Genomic DNA, 20,822 nt, shown 5'->3' with positions numbered 1-20,822 from the left:
CCTTCAGGCAACAAATCACATCCCGCGGTTGTGAAGTAGTGTTTTTCGGCCGAAGTGCCCTATGAGCCCGGTCAAGTTTAATGACCAGTGGTGCTTGGGGGGCCAGAATTAAATTAAACAGTTCGTTCAATATAATGTCCAGGTCTTCATCAGATTCTGACTCCAGCAGACTTCTGACCCGTATATTATTACAGCGTCCCCTGTTATCAAGGTCTTCCAGATGATTAGTATTCTCTTTAATAGCTTGAGACCAGGGCCGGACTGGCCATAGGGCAGACCGGGCATTTGCCTGGTGGGCTGGGCAGCCTCAGGGGAGCCGCCTCAGGGCTCGAGTCGAGGGCATAGGCGTGCGCACGGGGTGTGCCTGGGCACACCCTAATTACACCCCTGTGCTTCGCCTCCTGCCAGCCGCGCACTAGTGTCCGATTCAATCATGAGTGACACACAATCACATACTGAGTCTGTAGAGTAGATATCCAGTCCACCCCCAGTCCCCACTGCTCCTGTGCTCCGCCTCCGTGCGTGACTCCATCTCCCGGCGGCCGGCCACGTAACGTCACTCACTCCGACGTCACGTGCCTGCTCCGCCTTCATTAATAAAGTGGGAGGAGCATGTGCGTGCGGCGTGACGTAGTGAGTGACGTCTCGTTACGCTGCCGCCGGCCGCCTAGTTTGAATGTTTAAAGAGTGGGACTGGAGCCACCAGCCTGCCTGCCCGCCCGCCCCAGTGCCCAACTGGCTGTAGCTGCCCATGCCCACAGTGAATGGATGTGGTGATGACAGTGATGTCTTTTGTGCACTGCAGCACTACTGTCTGTGAAAAAGAAAAACTGATGTGAATTGTTCGTGAATACTATCGGAGTTCTGACTGTCCCAATCCCAGTCCCAGTAAGTTAGTGATAGATTATTAGGTATACCAGTACAAGTCACATATACAGGACATGCTGCAGGACCTGTGGTGATCTCAGAGTCATGTGATCAGTCACATGTGTGGGAGGAGTCTTATGGTCACATGATCAGGCAGTGAGGGGTCTACACTCCATGTTGTAGATGTAATGCCGCTGATGCAGGTTTATTTGCTCACTGTACACAGGACTTGCTGTGGAAGTTTTGACTGACTTTAGACAAGCTGGAGCTGATGTGTCCGGGTCAAGATTTACAACGTTTTAAAGGTCTGTATGTAGCATGGATGTGGAGTGGGCAAGTAGCTGCTGATTATTTAAGAAACACAACACAAAAAAAGAGTTTGAGATCCCTGCTTCAGTACATAGCAATCCTCAAGTATGGAACATTTTAATACATGTGACTTGTGTATTGCAGAACCTCTTCATTCTGCTTTATTTCTCATCTCTGGGAAAATAGAAAATATGAGCTTCTATGTTATTTCCATAAAAAATGGTGATCAGATATGTACAGTACCTCTACTACTCTTAGGGCTCCGTTCACATCTGTCTATGGCATTTCCAATATTCTGCTCCTCTGCCAGAACAGAACGGTGTATGCAGATGTGAATGTAGCCTCAACGGGAAGTAAAATATCTGAATATATCTTTTCAAATTCTTCTGTCCTCTAAAGTTAGCTCCTGGAGAAGGTCTGTCTAGGCCCATAAATATCTCATAACACTGTTATAAAAAATGTGGAAGTTTTTTGTAATGGAGACATAATTAAACAATTTTATTATAATTTTGTGGTGCTGAACACGAAAAGGACATTGAAAATGTGAGATTTGTTCTTGTTTTTGGAAGTTACAAAGGGAAAAGTAAAAAATAAATAAAAAAAACGCTGAAAAAAACATGAAATTTTGAGAACCAGTTGAAGGACAGCAAAAACTAGTTAGTTAGAAAATGTCAGTGGAAAATTTCCAGCTAGTAGATGGAGGGCATAGAAGAAAATGGGCTGCAGAATGTACTTGAAGCTGCATATTCCCTTTCAGAAGTTTCCCCATTAAACACTTCCTGACCACCCATAGACTATGAACATGCGGGTGGTCAGCATATATCACTGCACATCCTTGCAGAGATCGCAGCTGCACGAATTGATTTGGCTTTAATACAGGGATCTGGATTTTGCTGCAGGGGAGCCACCAGGCTGCTACCTCCTGAAGTAGTCCCAGTGTGGTTGAAAGCTGAGCCACTGGAGTCAGAGACAAGGGTGCGGGACACCAAGAGATCAGGTTGGGCAATATACCGGTGTCAACGATATACCGCAGTATTAAGAAACGCCAATATGGCGATATGACAGTTTCTTAATTACCGCGGTATATTAGTGATGTCATAGGAGCGATCGCACTTGTACTGACCGCTTCTAAAATGTCTGCGTCTGGTCGCCTGTGCACATTGCCTGCCAGTTCTCACTGCAACCGCCCCCTCCTCGTTCCTACTTTAACAGGACTCCATCCACCGACCCGAAAACTGGTACTCATAGGCCACGCTACGGACACCCTGAAGGCCCAAACTTTAGCAGCCAATGAGAGAGGAGAAAAGACAACGGCATCCTCACAGGCCGGCTGCGAGCCAGACCTGTACCATTGTCCACAGAGGGGGAAAACACATGCAGACCAGGGTAATGAATAAACATGTCTCCTAGGTAATGCCATCTCCTCTACTATCTTAACATCTATTGGCAGGCTCATCGGTTTTTGCAGCAGCCCCTGCATATGGCAGTGCCAGCTCTAGCGTTGAGAAATAGCACCCAAAACTAAAATATACCTCTTTACCATTTACTGCTCCCCATATACACATGAACGCCCGACCCCTCCCCATATACAGTGTACAGCACCCGGCCACCCCTGTATACAGTGTACTTTGTACAGTGCACATACAGTATAATGTCTCCTTGTGGCTGCCCCCATACCGTGTAACGTCTCCTTGTGGCCCCCATACAGTATAATGTCTCCTTGTGGCCCCCATACCGTATAACGTCTCCTTGTGGCTGCCCCCATACAGTATAATGTCTCCTTGTGGCTGCCCCCATACAGTATAATGTCTCCTTGTGGCTGCCCCCATACAGTATAATGTCTCCTTGTGGATGCCCCCATACAGGATAATGTCTCCTTGTGGATGCCCCCATACAGGATAATGTCTCCTTGTGGATGCCCCCATACAGGATAATGTCTCCTTGTGGATGCTCCATACAGTATAATGTCTCCTTGTGGCCCCCATACAGTATAATGTCTCCTTGTGGCTGCCCTCATACAGTATAATGTCTCTTTGTGGCTGCCCCCATACAGTATAATGTCTCCTTGTGGCCCCCATACCGTATAATGTCTCCTTGTGGCCCCCATGCAGTATAAAGTCTCCTTGTGGCCCCCATACAGTATAACATCTCCTTGTGTCCCCCATACAGTATACTGTCTCCTTGTGGCTGCCCCCATCCCATATAACGTCTCCTTGTGGCCCCCATACAGTATAATGTCTACTTGTGGCCCCCATACCGTATAACTTCTCCTTGTGGCTGCCCCCATACAGTATAGTGTCTCCTTGTGGCTGCCCCCATACAGTATAGTGTCTCCTTGTGGCCCCCATACAGTATAATGTCTCCTTGTGGCTGCCCCATACAGAATAACGTCTCCTTGTGGCTGCCCCCATACAGTATAATGTCTCTTGTGGCCCCCATACAGTATAATGTCTCCTTGTGGCCCCTATCCAGTATAATGTCTCCTTGTGGCTGCCTTCATACAGTATAATGTCTCCTTGTGGCCTCCATACAGTATAATGTCTCATTGTGGCTGCCCCCATACAGTATAATGTCTCCTTGTGGCTGCCCCCATACAGTATAATATCTCCTTGTGGCCCCCATACAGTATAATGTCTCCTTGTGGCTAGGGTTGTTGCGGGTATCGAAATTTCGATACCCAATCGATACTTTTGTCCCGGTATCGATACGATACCGGGATTTCCGTTTTTTTCGATACTGGGCTGCGCTTCTGCGCAGTCTAGTATCTCTGAACATGAGCGCGCTGCTATCGGCGCGCTCATGTTCTCTCTCAGCAGCACGGGGAGAAGGAAGCTGTCCTCCCTCCCCCTGTGCTGCTGCCGCTGCCACCAATGAGAAGAGAGGGGCGGAGGAGGGGCGGCAATGAGAAGAGAGGGGCGGAGGAGGGGCGGCAATGAGAAGAGAGGGGGTGGAGGAGGGGCGGCAATGAGAAGAGAGGGGCGGAGGAGGGGCGGGCGCACTGCGCCACCAATGATAGGATTACTATCGGAGCGATGGGAGGAGACATCAGCTTCACTAGTGGGCGTTCCTTTTCCCTGCGCTGCGATTGGACAGCGCTACAGCCAGGGAGAAGGAACGCCCACTAGTGAAGCTGATGTCTCCTCCCATCGCTCCGATAGTAATCAGCAGCATGTGGAGCAGGAGAGGAGACAGTAATGGGGCACTGCGGGCGAACGGAGCGGCGCCCAGGACTAAATGGTGAGTGCTGAGACATCGCTGGGCGCCGCTCTGTGTGGCCTAATAGTGAAAGTCTGGACTCATATACAGTAGTCAGTCTTTAACACATACAGGAGGCGGGTGCCGGCAGCAGAATCGCATTGCCGGCACCCTGCCCCTGACAGGGAGCTGCGATCAGCGGCAGTTAACTGCCGCTGATCTGCTAGTACCCGCCTCCTGTATAAAGGGGTAAAATCATTGGTGGTGCAGTGTGCCCCCCCCCTCAATCCCCCCATCCCATTAAAATCATTGGTGGCACAGTGCGCCGGCCCCTCTCAACCCTCCAGTATTAAAATCATTGGTGGCAGTGGCCACAGGGACCTCTCCACTCCCCCTCATTGGTGGTGCAGTGGCAGCTTCTGATCGGAGCCCCAGCTGTGTAAGCCTGGGGCTCCGATCGGTTACCATGGCAGCCAGGACGCTACAGAAGCCCTGGTTGCCATGGTAACATCCCTGATGCTGTGTGCACAAAGCACAGAGCAGCAGGGACAGTGTGGAGTCCTATTCACCCTGATAGAGATCTATCAGGGTGAATAGGAAAAGGGATGAAAGATCCCAGGTTCTAGCCCCTAAGGGGGGAAATAGTTATTAAATAAAAAGTGAAAAAAAAAAAACCACTAAAATATGAAGTATAAATCACCCCCCTTTTCCCAATTTCACATATAAAATATATAAATAAACATATTACATCGCCACGTCAGAAAAGTCCAAACTATTAAAATATAAAAAAAAAATCTAGGTGGTGAATGCCGGAACAGAAAAAATAAAATAAAAACTGCGCGATTCGCCATTTTTAAAAATGAGGAATGCACGTGGCTTTTTTTGTTTATTTTTTTCGCGTGGTATCGAATGGTATCGAGTATCGCAATACTTTTTCATGGTATCGAAACCGAATCAAAAATTTGGTATCGCAACAACTCTACTTGTGGTTGTCCTCATACAGTATAATGTCTCCTTGTGGCTGCCCCCATACAGTATAATGTCTCCTTGTGGCCCCCATACCATATAACGTCTCCTTGTGGCTGCCCCCATACAGCATAGTGTCTCCTTGTGGCCCCCATATAGAATAATGTCTCCTTGTGGCCCCCATACAGTATAAGGTCTCCTTGTGGCTGCCCCCATACAGTATAGTGTCTCCTTGTGGCCCCCATACAGTATAACGTCTCCTTATGGCACTCCCCATACAGTATAATGTCTCCTTGTGGCCCCCATACAGTATAACGTCTCCTTGTGGCACTCCCCATACAGTATAATGTCTCCTTGTGGCCCCCATACCGTATAACGTCTCCTTGTGGCTGCCCCCATACAGTATAGTGTCTCCTTGTGGCCCCCATACAGTATAATGTCTCCTTGTGGCTGCCCTCATACAGTATAATGTCTCCTTGTGGCCCCCATACAGTATAACGTCTCCTTGTGGCACTCCCCATACAGTATAATGTCTCCTTGTGGCTGTCCCCATACAGTATAACGTCTCCTTGTGGCTGCCCCCATACAGTATAACGTCTCCTTGTGGCTGCCCCATACAGAATAATGTCTCCTTGTGGCTGCCCCCATACAGTATAATGTCTCCTTGTGGCTGCCCCCATACAGTATAATGTCTCCTTGTGGCCCCCATACAGTATAATGTCTCCTTGTGGCTGTCCTCATACAGTATAATGTCTCCTTGTGGCTGCCCCCATACAGTATAATGTCTCCTTGTGGCCCCCATACCATATAACGTCTCCTTGTGGCTGCCCCCATACAGCATAGTGTCTCCTTGTGGCCCCCATATAGAATAATGTCTCCTTGTGGCCCCCATACAGTATAAGGTCTCCTTGTGGCTGCCCCCATACAGTATAGTGTCTCCTTGTGGCCCCCATACAGTATAACGTCTCCTTATGGCACTCCCCATACAGTATAATGTCTCCTTGTGGCCCCTATACAGTATAACGTCTCCTTGTGGCACTCCCCATACAGTATAATGTCTCCTTGTGGCCCCCATACCGTATAACGTCTCCTTGTGGCTGCCCCCATACAGTATAGTGTCTCCTTGTGGCCCCCATACAGTATAATGTCTCCTTGTGGCTGCCCTCATACAGTATAATGTCTCCTTGTGGCCCCCATACAGTATAACGTCTCCTTGTGGCACTCCCCATACAGTATAATGTCTCCTTGTGGCTGTCCCCATACAGTATAACGTCTCCTTGTGGCTGCCCCATACAGAATAATGTCTCCTTGTGGCTGCCCCCATACAGTATAATGTCTCCTTGTGGCTGCCCCCATACAGTATAATGTCTCCTTGTGGCTGCCCCCATACAGTATAATGTCTCCTTGTGGCCCCCATACAGTATAATGTCTCCTTGTGGCTGTCCTCATACAGTATAATGTCTCCTTGTGGCTGCCCCCATACAGTATAATGTCTCCTTGTGGCTGTCCCCATACAGTATAATGTCTCCTTGTGGCTGCTCCCATATAGTATAATGTCTCCTTGTGGCCTCCATACAGTATAATGTCTCCTTGTGTTTTTTTCTTTTAAGCGGGTATTTATCGCAATGTATGCTTTCTGAATTTGATTCTGTTAGATCTGTTTGTGTTTTTGCAGTATAGGGTCCTCTCTGCTAAAGTTTTCTTTACAAGGCAATGGTTCTCTCCATGACCAAAGTACTGGACATGGCCAGGAACAAGATGACTGAGAGTATATTAAACCTCACCCTAGAGATAATCTACTTGCTAACTCAAGAGGTTAGTGATTCCGGTGTTTACAGTATGTGACATGACATCTTTATCTCCAATAATAAAAAGCTATATTGCAGAAGAGGCGAGTTACTTGGGGAATCTTAGTTGTGGTATTTATTGGTGTCTCTTTACATACACAGAATTATACAGTAGTGAAGAAGACCTCTACATGTACTGAATTCCTGACACCAAGGAGCCTTTCAAATGTGTCAGAATCATGGAGCAAGACCCAGTTCCCCATTGCGGTGCCATCGCCTCATTTTCACCTACCGGAGAAACATAAGATCCTAGAAATCACCAACAAGATCATTGAGCTACTGTCAGGAGAGGTGAGTGGAGTGGCTGGGTTCTGGGGTGCCCCCCCCTCCCCCCCAGACACCGTTTAGGTGTCACCAAGTGTTGCTGTTCTCTAGAGGGGATGGTAAGGCATGGTGCACCCCAATGGGAAATAAGTGCAGAGAGTCAGGGTCTGCAGTAACCAGGGTTTACTAGAGGAATTCAGGTGCAAAACAATACAGGTGAGGCATATGGCTGGCTTCTCCAGTCTTCTCCCTGGCAGAAGAAGGGTTTGATGCTGAGCAAAGGCCTGAGCTAGCTGTCCCTCTCTTCAGAAGGCTGGTACCCTGGTCCAAGGCTGGTGATACAGGGTCTGTGGCAGAGTATCCCCATCTCAGCGTAGTCTTCTTCTGGTCACTCAGCAGTCTGGCAGAGTCTGCTCTTCTAAGCACTGTTCCCTAACTGCAGCACACTAGGGGCCTAGCTACACTGGAACCTCTTAGTGGGAGGGGTGGAGTGGAGAAGCTCAGCAAAGACAGATAATTTGTAACACTTTCCATCTCTCATAGACTTACATTAGAGCTTCAATGATACTCAATGGCAATGACACAGCACTTTTTCCACACAAAAACAAGTTTCCAGACATGACAACAGAGCTAAACCAGACAAGGTCAGGCTGTCTGGGTTTGGTGGTAAACACTGTCTGTTTTTTTCCCCTCCAAAACATGGTCTTCATCAAACTCTATGGCAGCTGTGGAAAATTACCAGCTTCTTATTCAAAGTCCTAACAGTCTGTCAGTGTTCAATAACCCTTTCCATAGAGCCTTGTAAATACAGTGATAATGAACAGGATATATATCACAACATACCTACAGTTGCAAGAAAAAGTTTGTGAACCCTTTGGAATGATATGGATTTCTGCACAAATTGGTCATAAAACGTGATCTGATCTTCATCTAAGTCACAACAATAGACAATCACAGTCTGCTTAAATTAATAACCACAAAGAATTAAATGTTACCATGTTTTTATTGAGCACAATATGTAAACATTCACAGTGCAGATGGAAAATGTATGTGAACCCCTAGACTAATGACATCTTCAAGAGCTAATTGGAGTGAGGTGTCAGACAACTGGAGTCCAATCAATGAAATGAGATTGGAGGTGTTGGTTACAGCTGCCCTGCCCTATAAAAAACACACACCAGTTCTGGGTTTGCTTTTCACAAGAAGCATTGCCTGATGTGAATGATGCCTCGCACAAAAGAGCTCTCAGAAGACCTACGATTAAGAATTGTTGACTTGCATAAAGCTGGAAAAGGTTATAAAAGTATCTCCAAAACCCTTGCTGTTCATCAGTCCACGGTAAGACAAATTGTCTATAAAAGGAGAAAGTTTAGCACTGCTGCTACTCTCCCTAGGAGTGGCCGTCCTGTAAAGATGACTGCAAGAGCACAGCGCAGACTGCTCAATGAGGTGAAGAAGAATCCTAGAGTGTCAGCTAAAGACTTACAAAAGTCTCTAGCATATGCTAACATCCCTGTTAGCGAATCTACGATACGCAAAACACTAAACAAGAATGGATTTCATAGGAGAATACCACAGAGGAAGCCACTGCTGTCCAAAAAAAACATTGCTGCACATTTACAGTTTGCACAAGAACACCTGGATGTTTCACAGCAGTACTGGTAAAATATTCTGTGGACAGAGGAAACCAAAGTTGAGTTGTTTGGAAGAAACATACAACACTATGTGTGGAGAAAAAGAGGCACAGCACACCAACATCAAAACCTCATCCCAACTGTGAAGTATGGTGGTGGGGGCATCATGGTTTGGGGCTGCTTTGCTGCGTCAGGGCCTGGACGGATTGCTATTATCAAAGGAAAAGTGAATTCCCAAGTTTATCAAGACATTTTGCAGGAGAACTTAAGGCCATCTGTCCACCAGCTGAAGCTCAACAGAAGATGGGTGTTGCAACAGGACAACGACCCAAAGCATAGAAGTAAATCAACAACAGAATACTTTTTCCATCTGCACTGTGAATGTTTACATATTGTGTTCAATAAAAACATGGTAACATTTAATTCTTTGTGGTTATTAATTTAAGCAGACTGTGATTGTCTATTGTCGTGACTTAGATGAAGATCAGATGACATTTTATGACCAATTTGTGCAGAAATCCATATTATTCCAAAGGGTTCACATACTTTTTCTTGCAACTGTATAAAATGCAGCAACACAGTAATAAACAGTAAAGTTAACCCTTTCAAGAGAAATAAAGTAAGAAGTTTTAAATTTGCATAAGAAAAATAGGCAAATGTCAAAGTACCCCCTTGCTCCAGGGCACTACATGAGAACTGCTGAAAATGCTGGGACATTACACAATAATACTAAGGCAGACATTTGGAAGGTGACTATTATTGTGACTGTCAGGTTCCTATAAGGAGTCATGATGTCACGGTCTATCTCTCCATGGAGGAGTGGGAGTATTTAGAAGAACACAGGGATCTGTACAAGGACGTCATGATGGAGAATCACCAGCTCCTCACCTCACAGGGTAAGGAAAGACTTTGATTCACTATCATCTGATCTTTACATATAATTCATGCATTACATCTGTGTTTGTTTCCTACAGTTGGACCCAGTAACACAAATCATGAGAAGTGTCCTAGTCATTTTCTATTACCGTATTGCCGAAAGGAAAATCCTTATGTCCCACTGGAGCATCAATTAGACAGAGATGAGGTTTGTGCAAATCCTCTTTATGTTGATGATTTTATACTGAATCAGGGAGAATCTTTTTACTAGACTTCCCTAACAATCTTTACAATTGTTTATTATCTGTCCTACATATTGAATCAGAGTGAGGACCTGATCAATTTTAAAGTTGAAGTTATAGAAGAAGATGTGTATGTGAGACATGAACATCTGTTTAAGGAAGAGGAAATTCTTGTAGATATCAACCCAGGTGAGTAATCCCCGCTCAGTATAACTTTGTTGTCTACAGCATCATTAAAACCACCAGAGCACATATTTTTGGGCCTATGACAGGCCCATGAATTTTATTATACAAATTCCACTGAGCAGTTAGTACAGCGGGGTTGCAGATTGCTGTACACAAAAACAAGTTAGAGAAGCCATTGTTTAAGGTAAATGATGGGTAATGTGTCACCACCAGACATCTGAGAAGCTCTGACAGACGTTCTTCAGAACCTCCCACTTGAGGTTTCTTTTGTTTTGCTTTAGTTTCCTCATCTCGTTAGCCTCTCTCAGCTGTCATGTAGTTGCACTGATTGCATCCCTTTAAATCCCTTCCCATACTGCATCACTTTGCGGTTTATACAACTTCCTGGAGTGTATGCATGCTGGATGCTACTACTGAGTCTTCTACAGATAAGTTTTGTTCATTAATTTGTATTTTCCTGTTTGCTGGATCCCAGGTGTCCCTGACTCCCTCCGTATCAAGTGTAGGGAGCCGGTGGTCGTGTCCCCTCACTATTATAGGGTGTTCAGGGGTTATACGGTCGAGGTACGAGGATATGCGATCTTCTACCATTGAGAATTTTGCATAGGCTGAGCAGTTAGGGAGAGAGCCAGGTCTGTTGCAGGGCTATCCCTTTGGTTCCTTAGTTTTGGATCCAGTCAGTCGGATCTTCCTTTTGTGTCTTTTAGTTTGCTGTACACCTTTATTTTAGGGTTGCATCGGGTATCGAACTTTCGATACCCAATCGATACTTTTATATCTGGATCGATCCAGTACTGGGATTTGCTATTTTCTTATACTAGGCTGCGCTATCGAACATGGTGTGCGCCGCCCTCAGCGCGCTCCATGTTCTCATCAGTCGGCGCAGTGGAGAAGGAGGCAGTCCCTCCCTCCCCACTGTGATGCGGCTGCAGCTGGCCACCAATGAAAATAGTACTGAGGAGGAGGGATGGGACAGTGGCCACTGTGCCACCAATGAATATAATTAACCCGTTAATATAAATGTGGACGACGGGTGCCGGCCGTATCACACAGCAGGCACCTGGCCTCAATGACCGGGCACGGCAAGCCCGCGAACCTTGTCAATTAACCCCTCAGGTGCCGCGGATCGGTGGGATCCCTGTCATTGAGGCCGGGTGCCGGCTGTGTCATATGGCTGGCACCCACCGCCCACATTTATATTGACGGGTTAATTATATTCATTGGTGGCGCAGTGCGCCCCCCCAGTATCAATCATTGGTGGTACAGAGGCCTCTCCCTCCCCACCCCAGTATTATAATCATTGGTGGCAGTGGCCACAGGGTACCCCTCCTCCTCCTTAGTATCTTCATTGGTGGGAGTGGCAGCTTCCGATCGGAGCCCCAGCAGTGAAATCGCGGAGCTGTGATTGGTTACCATGGCAGTCAGGATGCTACTTTAGCCATCCATGGCTGCCATGGTAAGCTCCCTGCTGCTGTGTGCATAGAGCACAGGGCAGCAGGGACAGTGTTAAGTCCTATTCACGCTAATAGATCTCTAAAAAAAAGTAAAGAAACACACCAAAATATTAAAAGTTTAAATCACCCCCTTTCCCAATTTTACATATAAAATATATAAACAATTAAAAAATAAACATATTACATGTAGCCACGTCCGAAAAAGTCTGGACTAAAAAAATTTTTCAAATATATGCAGTGCTCAATTTTAAGTCACCTTTTGCCCCCAAAAAATAGGATAGGACTGTTCTATTATGGGCCGGATGTTCCATAAAATGCGGAATCCAGACAGCTTTTTTTTTTTTTTTTTTTGTCAATTATCAAATATCACAATACTTTTTTATGGTATCGAAATCGAATCAAAATTTTGGTATTGTGACAACCCTACTATATTAACATTTGCTTCATAGGGCCATAACGCTGTGACAGATCTGTAGCAGGACGGAATCAAATGCTGCCTAAACATACCCCAGTGACTTATAATAAGGACCATCATTTTAACAATATGTCAAGTCTAGGACTCACTGATTTATTTTAATAAAATGCATGGTTTCACACATGGTAGATGTATTGCAGAAATATCTTGGAATTGAACTTACAGAAAACCACATGCTTGCTGAAGAAATAAAATTTTGATGAAAGGAAATGATTTTCAGTCACAGAAATGTCTGCAATAAATCTGTCATGTGTGAATATACCATAATAAACCCACTACCCTCTTAGAGGCTGTCCCTCACAGCAACATGTCATGGAGCAGACTGGAAATGTTATCCTTGCCACAAGGTACAAGGATTTGTACGTTGTTTAAGATAACTGGATGATTCCTTTCAGAAATACAAACCACTTGTCCATGGGTTGCAGGGGAGGACATATCATTGGTGGAGGTGCACAGGGTCCCTTTAGGCAGTGAAAGCCCATACTACAATAAAAAGTGCTTGGTAAAAACTGCTTATGGACTATGATCCATCAGATGAAAGACTGACTTTGAGTATCATAGTAAGGAGCACTGTGAAGAGTCCCTTAATCTTGATAAAATAGCTGTTAACCAACAAGGTGTTGTCTACTAGTCTTAGGCTACTTTCACACTCGCGTTTGGTGAGGATCCATCATGGATCTGCACAGACGCATCCTTTCAGATAATACAAACGTCTGCAAACTTTCAGAACGGATCAGTTTGTATTATCTTTAAAGGGTTTCTATCACTTCGTATGCCATAATTAGCTCACAGACACTAGCGATCCGCTAGTGTCTGCTCTGGCCAACCATCCTAATATAAGAGCTTTTTGGGCAGCCGTTTTGCTAAAAAAATAACTTTTATAAATATGCTAATGAGCCTCTAGGTGCTATGTGGGCGTCATTAGCACCTAGAGGCTCCGTCTACCTTCATACACAGCCACCGCCCAGCGCGTCCCTCCAGCCCGCCCATCTCCTGATGAATGCGATCCTCCGTGTGACGCAACGGACGAATTCTCGCGCATGCGCCGTGCGCGGCTGTATTCGGCGCATGCGCAGAGAATGTCTGACCGCTTCCCTGCTCAGACATCTCCACTGCGCCTGCGCCGATGACGTCATAGTGCTCCAAGGAACAGGCGCAGTGGAGATGTCTGAGCAGGGAAGCGGTCAGACATTCTCTGCGCATGCGCACACGGAGGATCGCATTCATCAGGAGATGGGCGGGCTGGAGGGACGCGCTGGGCGGTGGCTGTGTATGAAGGTAGACGGAGCCTCTAGGTGCTAATGACGCCCACATAGCACCTAGAGGCTCATTAGCATATTTATAAAAGTTATTTTTTTAGCAAAACGGCTGCCCAAAAAGCTCTTATATTAGGATGGTTGGCCAGAGCAGACACTAGCGGATCGCTAGTGTCTGAGAGCTAATTATGGCATACGAAGTGATAGAAACCCTTTAACATAGCCAAGATGGATCCGTCTTGAACACCATTGAAAGTCAATGGAGGACGGATCAGTTTTCTATTGTGCCAGATTGTGTCATAGAAAACAGATCCATCCCTATTGACTTGCATTGTGTGTCAGAACAGATCCGTTTTGCTCAGTTTCGTCAGACGGACACCAAAACGCTGCAAGTAGCTATTTTGGTGTCCGCCTCCAAAGCGGAATGGAGACTGAACGGAGGCAAACTGAGGCATTGTGAGCGGAATCTTATCCATTCAGAATGCATTAGGGCAAAACTGATCCGTTTTGGACCACTTGTGAGAGCCCTGAACGGATCTCACAAACAGAAAGCCAAAATGGCAGTGTGAAAGTAGCCTTACCCAGAAGCCCTCTACTGTCTATGTATGCTATCTATAAAGCGTTGTATCTGGTATTGCAGCTCAGTTCCACTGAAGTGGAGAGGTTTGGCACTGTTTGTGGAAGTAAGCATCCTTTTTTTTCTTATTATGTACAACCCATTCAGATACACTGCTATGCAATCGTTTTACCCAGCATATGTTATAAAATCTTTCTAAAAGATCACCTCTCTGACAGCGATGCAGATTTTTATAATGGGTTAGGATTAGCAGAAGTCTGGAGCTTGAGCAGGTCACCAGATTGACTATAATTTATGCCACAAACAGGTGTAAATTGTAGCTCCACTCTATGCCTGCCCTAGCTGGCGTAAATTTGAGTTGTTGGCACACAGAGGGCCAGAGATAAACTTAATGCATAAAAGGGGTTGTCCACTTTTCTATATTGATAACCTATCCTCAGGATAGGTCATCAATATCAGATCAACAGTGGCCAACTGTTAAAGAGAATGCAGTGCTCATATGAGCGCTGCCTTCTCTTCACAGTTGTGACAGTGAGCAGTTGTAATTACATCTGAGCTGTGCCATTCACTTTGTTAGGATGGCTCCATCTTATTCACTTGAACAGGATGGAGTCGTCCCATTGAAATGAATTGCAACAGTTAACAGGTAAACAGTGAAGTGCTGCTTTCTCTTCAAACAGCTGATCAACTGGGGTACCAGCAGATGGACCGCCCCCTCAACTGATCTGATCTTGAGGATAGGTCATCAATATAAAAAAATAAAAAATTTAAAAAAGCAGATGACCAATTTAAAAGGTATCTGCCTTGTTCATAAATTAGTTGCATCTCACTCCAGCACCCAGGGGATTAAAACTGGTTCATGGGAATGCCAGCATTTCTGTGTGGTCATCTCAAAGACGTTTCACTAATTTATGGTATAAAAAGGGTTAATTATAGCTTTATAACTCATTTTATTCTACTTATTGAAAAATGTTAACATGTATACATCACTGTGTGCTTGGTAATTAAAGTAAAATTGTATTCTACATCATTATAGCAGATGACTGTACCAGACAATCAGAGGTATACTGTTTTCCTCTAGATTACGAAGTAGACATTAAAGAGTCCTCTTACCATACCTCTCAAGAACACTTCAGCACTCCACATATACCATCAGTCCTTCACAGCGGAGATCCATTTTCTGATCCAGCTAACCACAAGGAAACGTCACCTGATCAATCACAGATTGTTAAAAAAAGTACAGAACTTAAAGAGGGTAAAAGTTTTCAATGTTCAGAATGTGGGAAATTTTATAAAAATGCCTTTAATCTTTACATGCATAGCAGAATTCACAGAAATGAAAGACCATATGCTTGTTCGGAATGTGGGAAATGTTTTACCAAGAAATCGATTCTAGTTGATCATCACAGGGTTCATACAGGGGAAAAGCCATACTTATGTACAGAATGTGGGAAGACTTTCACCACAAAATCAGTTCTTGTTGAGCACCAGAGAACTCACACAGGAGAGAAGCCATTTTTATGTTCGGAATGTGGAAAGTGTTTTGCCAGGAAATCCCATCTGGATAGACATCAAAGAGTTCACACAGGTGAGAAACCATTTCTTTGTTCAAACTGTGGGAAACGTTTTATCCAGAAAAGACATCTTATTGAACATCTGAAAAATCACACAGGGGAGAAGCCATTTTTTTGTTCAGAATGTGGGAAAAGCTTCATCCAGAAATCACATCTTGTCAAACATCTGAAGACTCACACAGTAAAAAAAGCCCTCCTAATCATCACATAGTTAGAAGAATGGGATTCCACTGTACTGTCTTCAAGTGGCACTTGAAATAAGAAATAAAAGTATTTACAATGTCCATTCATGGCTATTTGGAATAGATGGAGGGGTGAACAAATGTTATTCCGCAGTGGCCCATGTGAAAAAAAGGCACTCAGCTTCAAAAGTCCTTGACAACCTGTGTTTCCTTGGAAATGTAACTGAGAATGTATGAAGTAAGTGAAGCCAGGCGGCAATGCCTTTACTGATGTAGCCTTAAATAGTAGGAAACCGCTATTGTGGTTAGTGCTTCGCAGCGTGGTGCTCAGCAAAGTAGAAGTTAGATGAATGATTCACAATCTGGAGAGAAGTTAATAAAGAAGATCGCGGCACTCACCGGAGTGGATTCAATGTTGCTGCTTTATTCGGATACTTCAGGAGAAGTAGTGCATGGAGGATCCAGGGGCGGACACACTGTAGCAAGCGGCGACGGCCGTTTTGCGCGCGGGGTCGCGCTTCTTCTGGCCGCTGTGCACGTCATCACGCTGACCTGCGCTTTATAGGGGCGGACTCAGAGCGGCCGGCACCATCAGCCACAGCTGTGCGCCCGTGAATCTATGACGTGAATTAAAAACATGGGACCAGCGTGGACAGGTACAAACACAAAAGTGGGGAGGCACAAAAAGGAGGTGTTAAGTATGAGCGCATGGTTGCAAACTCATGCATACATGACAAAGGAGATTCAGTATAACAATGTAAATTCGAATGCAACTATGAATACTGCAATCTATGTATAGATTACATTAGAGACAAATTCACACAGAATGCAAGTATAGGAGCCCAGATGTGGCTGCTCGCCCCCCTGAAATGAATGCATCCCGTTTACAAAAACACGGACATGTCATTTTTATCATTTAACCCTGCCGCTCCCACCGCTCCAATTTGCATAATCCACCTTGCCTCCCTCTGCAGGAGCAGGCGATGCCTATCACCCCCCCCCCCCCCCCCGGGGATGGGTCGGACATGTTCCACCCCTGCAAAGGAGAGACAGCGCGGGTAAGCATCGTGGGCAGTGCGGATATGGTCAATGAGACGTGGGCTACCTCTGCCCGACCGTATAGAGCCGACATGTTCGCGGATGCGTTCAAATAGGGGGCGAATCGTTTTACCTATGTAGAAACGTTTGCAGGGGCAGAAGACTACATATACCACATAAGGTGTACGACAATTAATAAATTCACGTACAACGTGTTTAATTCCCCCTATCTGCAAGTCCTTACTACAGGCATTGAGTGTGCAGAATGAGCAATGGCCACATTTGTGGTTCCCTCTGGGTTTTTTAAGCCAGGTCTTTTCTGGGGGTGTATTCCATACGCTTCTGACCAGCTTATCCTTGATTGTGGGGCACCTTCTGAATGTAACTAGAGGTCGTTCGTTAACAAGGCTACTAAGAGAGGGGTCCCCCTTCAATAGGTCCCAATTCGTTGTACGTGAATTTATTAATTGTCGTACACCTTATGTGGTATATGTAGTCTTCTGCCCCTGCAAACGTTTCTACATAGGTAAAACGATTCGCCCCCTATTTGAACACATCCGCGAACATGTCGGCTCTATACGGTCGGGCAGAGGTAGCCCACGTCTCATTGACCATATCCGCACCGCCCACGATGCTTACCCGCGCTGTCTCTCCTTTGCAGGGGTGGAACATGTCCGACCCATCCCCAGGGGGGGTGATAGGCATCGCCTGCTCCTGCAAAGGGAGGCAAGGTGGATTATGCAAACTGGAGCCATGGGAGCGGCAGGGTTAAATGATAAAAATGACATGTCCGTGTTTTTGTAAACGGGATGCATTCATTTCAGGGGGGCGAGCAGCCACATCTGGGCTCCTATACTTGCATTCTGTGTGAATTTGTCTCTAATGTAATCTATACATAGATTGCAGTATTCATAGTTGCATTCGAATTTACATTGTTATACTGAATTTCCTTTGTCATGTATGCATGAGTTTGCAACCATGCGCTCATACTTAACACCTCCTTTTTGTGCCTCCCCACTTTTGTGTTTGTACCTGTCCACGCTGGTCCCATGTTTTTAATTCACGTCATAGATTCACGGGCGCACAGCTGTGGCTGATGGTGCCGGCCGCTCTGAGTCCGCCCCTATAAAGCGCAGGTCAGCGTGATGACGTGCACAGCGGCCAGAAGAAGCGCGACCCTGCGCGCAAAACAACCGTCGCCGCTTGCTACAGTGTGTCCGCCGCTGGATCCTCCATGCACTACTTCTACTGAAGTATCCGAATAAAGCAGCAACATTAAATCCACTCCGGTGAGTGCCGCGATCTTCTTTATTAACTTCTCTCCAGATTATGGATGTAACTGAGAATGTACAAGATTTTTTACTGGCACTGTGTGCATATATTTTAGTTTAGCATCCATAGGTATAAAATGCTTTACTTCCCACACCTCTAAGGATAGGTCATTGATGTTATACTCTGAAAAAAAACCCTTTAAATAGCTTTTTAGTGGGATCAAATTGTAGGAGACCCCAACTTGGGTTTGCAATCACCATTCTTGTCACTGAAACTGAAGCAGAAGAACTTTACCTCACTCTTTTTACCCACCTTGTGTCCTGCAGACTGTAAAGAAATACAAATCTGAAGAGGTATTTAAAGGGATACTTTCATCAGAAAGGTGTATTTATAGAAAACATTTTTTAAGAATTTATGACTGTTTCTTATTTTCATTTCAGCAGTACTATAAATACAAAACATTGTCCTTCTCTAGCATTCAGCACAGAGAGACAAAACTCCTATATAGATAGGGTAAGCGATCATGAAATTGCTGGGATTGGAGAAGGTGTTTACAGTGAATTGTGGTCAGTATAAATCTCTATTGGGAGTCCAGCTTTCACTGACAATTGGCCTCCTTTGCCTGTAACTGCACGATTTCCATGATCATAAATGCCCTTGCAAACTGATATGCGGACTGCAAGTAGTGAAACATAATGGAACATAGTCATGGCTGACCTTCAGAAAAGGTGAACCCACTTAACCGCCTCAGGACCGCCGTACGTTATTCCTCCTGGACGCGCTGGCGCGTCATCTCGCGAGAGGCAAGATTTCCTGTGAACGCGCGCACACAGGAGCGCGCCTTCACAGGAACCGAAGGTAAATGAGTGGATCTGCAGCCTGCCAACGGCGATCGTTCGCTGCCAGGCTGTAGATGCGATTTTTTTTAACCCCTGAAGGGTATATTAGACGCTGTTTTGATAACAGCGTCTAATATACCTGCTACCTGGTCCTCTGGTAGTCCCTTTTGCTTGGATCGACCACCAGAGGACACAGGCAGCTCTGCAAAGTAGCACAAAACACCACTACACTACACCCCCCCGTCACTTATTAACCCCTTATTAACCCCTGATCACCCCATATAGACTTCCTGATCACCCCCTGTCATTGATCCGCAAAACACATACGGACGTCTGAATGGAGCCTTACAGGGGGGTGATCAATGACAGGGGCGTGATCACCCCATATAGACTCCCTGATCACCACCCTGTCATTGATCACCCCCCTGTAAGGCTCCATTCAGACGTCCGTATGTGTTTTGCGGATCCACGGATCCGCAAAACATATACGGATGTCTGAATGGAGCCTTACAGGGGGGTGATCACCCCATATAGACTCCCTGATCACCCCCCTGTCATTGATCACCCCCCTGTAAGGCTCCATTCAGACGTGCGTATGTGTTTTGCGGATCCACGGATCCGCAAAACACATACGGATGTCTGAATGTAGCCTTACAGGGGGGTGATCAATGACAGGGGTTGATCACCCCATATAGACTCCCTGATCACCCCCCTGTCATTGATCACCCCCCTGTCATTGATCACCCCCCTGTAAGGCTCCATTCAGACGTCCGTATGTGTTTTGCGGATTTGCAATTGCGGACAAGAAAAGGACATGTTCTATAGGCTCTACAAAAAATGCAGTGTCCCCCCGATCAGGCCTGACTTGTGCGCACACTTGCGTTCAGTCCGCCCCACTGCAGTGACAAAATATTTTTTTTTTCTGATCACTGCGGTGCTATAAAAAGATCACTTTTGAGGGGCATGGCGAGTTCATAGAAGATTTTTTTTTTTTTTGGCACAAGTTAGCGGAAATAGTTTTTTTTTTTTTTTTTCTTACAAAGTCTCATATTCCACTAACTTGTGACAAAACATAAAATCTCACATGAACTCACCATACCCCTCACGGAATCCAAATGCGTAAATTTTTTTAGACATTTATATTCCAGACTTCTTCTCACGCTTTAGAACCCCTAAAATGCCAGGGCAGTATAAATACCCCACAAAAAAATAAAAAAATAAAAATAAAAATTTCCGCTAACTTGTGCAAAAAAATAAAAAATTCTATGAACTCGCCATGCCCCTCACGGAATTCCTTGGGGTGTCTTCTTTCCAAAATGGGGTCATATGTGGGGTATTTATACTGCCCTGGCATTTTAGGGGCCCTAAAGCGTGAGAAGTCTGGAATCCAAATGTCTAAAAATGCCCTCTTAAAAGGAATTTGGGCCCCTTTGCGCACCTAGGCTGCAAAAAAGTGTCACACATGTGGTATTGCTGTACTCAGGAGAAGTTGGGCAATCTGTTTTGGGGTGTATTTTTACATATACCCATGCTGGGTGAGAGAAATTTCTCTCTCAAATGACAACTTTGTATAAAAAAAGGGAAAAGTTGACTTTTAGAGAGATATTTCTCTCACCCAGCATGGGTATATGTAAAAATACACCGCAAAACATATTGCCCTACTTCTTCTGAGTATGGCGATACCACATGTGTGACACTTTTTTGCAGCCTAGGTGCCCAAATTCTAAAGAGCACCTTTAGGATTTCACAGGGCAGTTTTTACGCATTTG

At 45.4% G+C, this 20,822-nt stretch overlaps 1 protein-coding gene across 2 annotated transcripts; it reads left to right on the top strand.

Annotated features, from left to right (window-relative positions):
- The first annotated feature begins 1,030 nt into the window (after positions 1-1,030).
- Positions 1,031-16,129, top strand: LOC121003403 (oocyte zinc finger protein XlCOF8.4-like). 2 transcript variants are annotated; one of them, XM_040435246.1, is made up of 7 exons: positions 1,031-1,172; positions 7,013-7,152; positions 7,287-7,475; positions 9,855-9,978; positions 10,057-10,166; positions 10,284-10,389; positions 15,230-16,129. In XM_040435246.1, exons 2-7 carry the CDS (start codon positions 7,051-7,053, stop codon positions 15,931-15,933), a joined length of 1,335 nt encoding a protein of 444 aa, XP_040291180.1. In that variant the 5' UTR covers positions 1,031-1,172; positions 7,013-7,050; the 3' UTR covers positions 15,934-16,129. The 2 variants fall into 2 exon arrangements, with proteins under 2 accessions (XP_040291180.1, XP_040291179.1); XM_040435245.1 differs by having other exon boundaries at positions 15,185-16,129.
- The last annotated feature ends 4,693 nt before the right edge of the window (positions 16,130-20,822 follow it).

Source organism: Bufo bufo, chromosome 6 (assembly GCF_905171765.1).
Source record: "Bufo bufo chromosome 6, aBufBuf1.1, whole genome shotgun sequence".
Lineage (NCBI taxonomy): Eukaryota > Metazoa > Chordata > Amphibia > Anura > Bufonidae > Bufo > Bufo bufo.
The sequence above is the reverse complement of the archived record's forward strand: the minus strand, read 5'-3'. Positions and strand labels throughout refer to the sequence as shown.

Excerpts from the sequence above, each read along its gene's own strand:
- LOC121003403 (XM_040435245.1), top strand. The coding sequence starts at position 7,051 with ATGGTTCTCTCCATGACCAAAGTACTGGACATGGCCAGGAACAAGATG. Across the intron at positions 7,153-7,286 it reads TCTACTTGCTAACTCAAGAG|AATTATACAGTAGTGAAGAA; the intron begins GTTAGTGATTCC and ends TTACATACACAG. Across the intron at positions 10,167-10,283 it reads ATCAATTAGACAGAGATGAG|AGTGAGGACCTGATCAATTT; the intron begins GTTTGTGCAAAT and ends ATATTGAATCAG.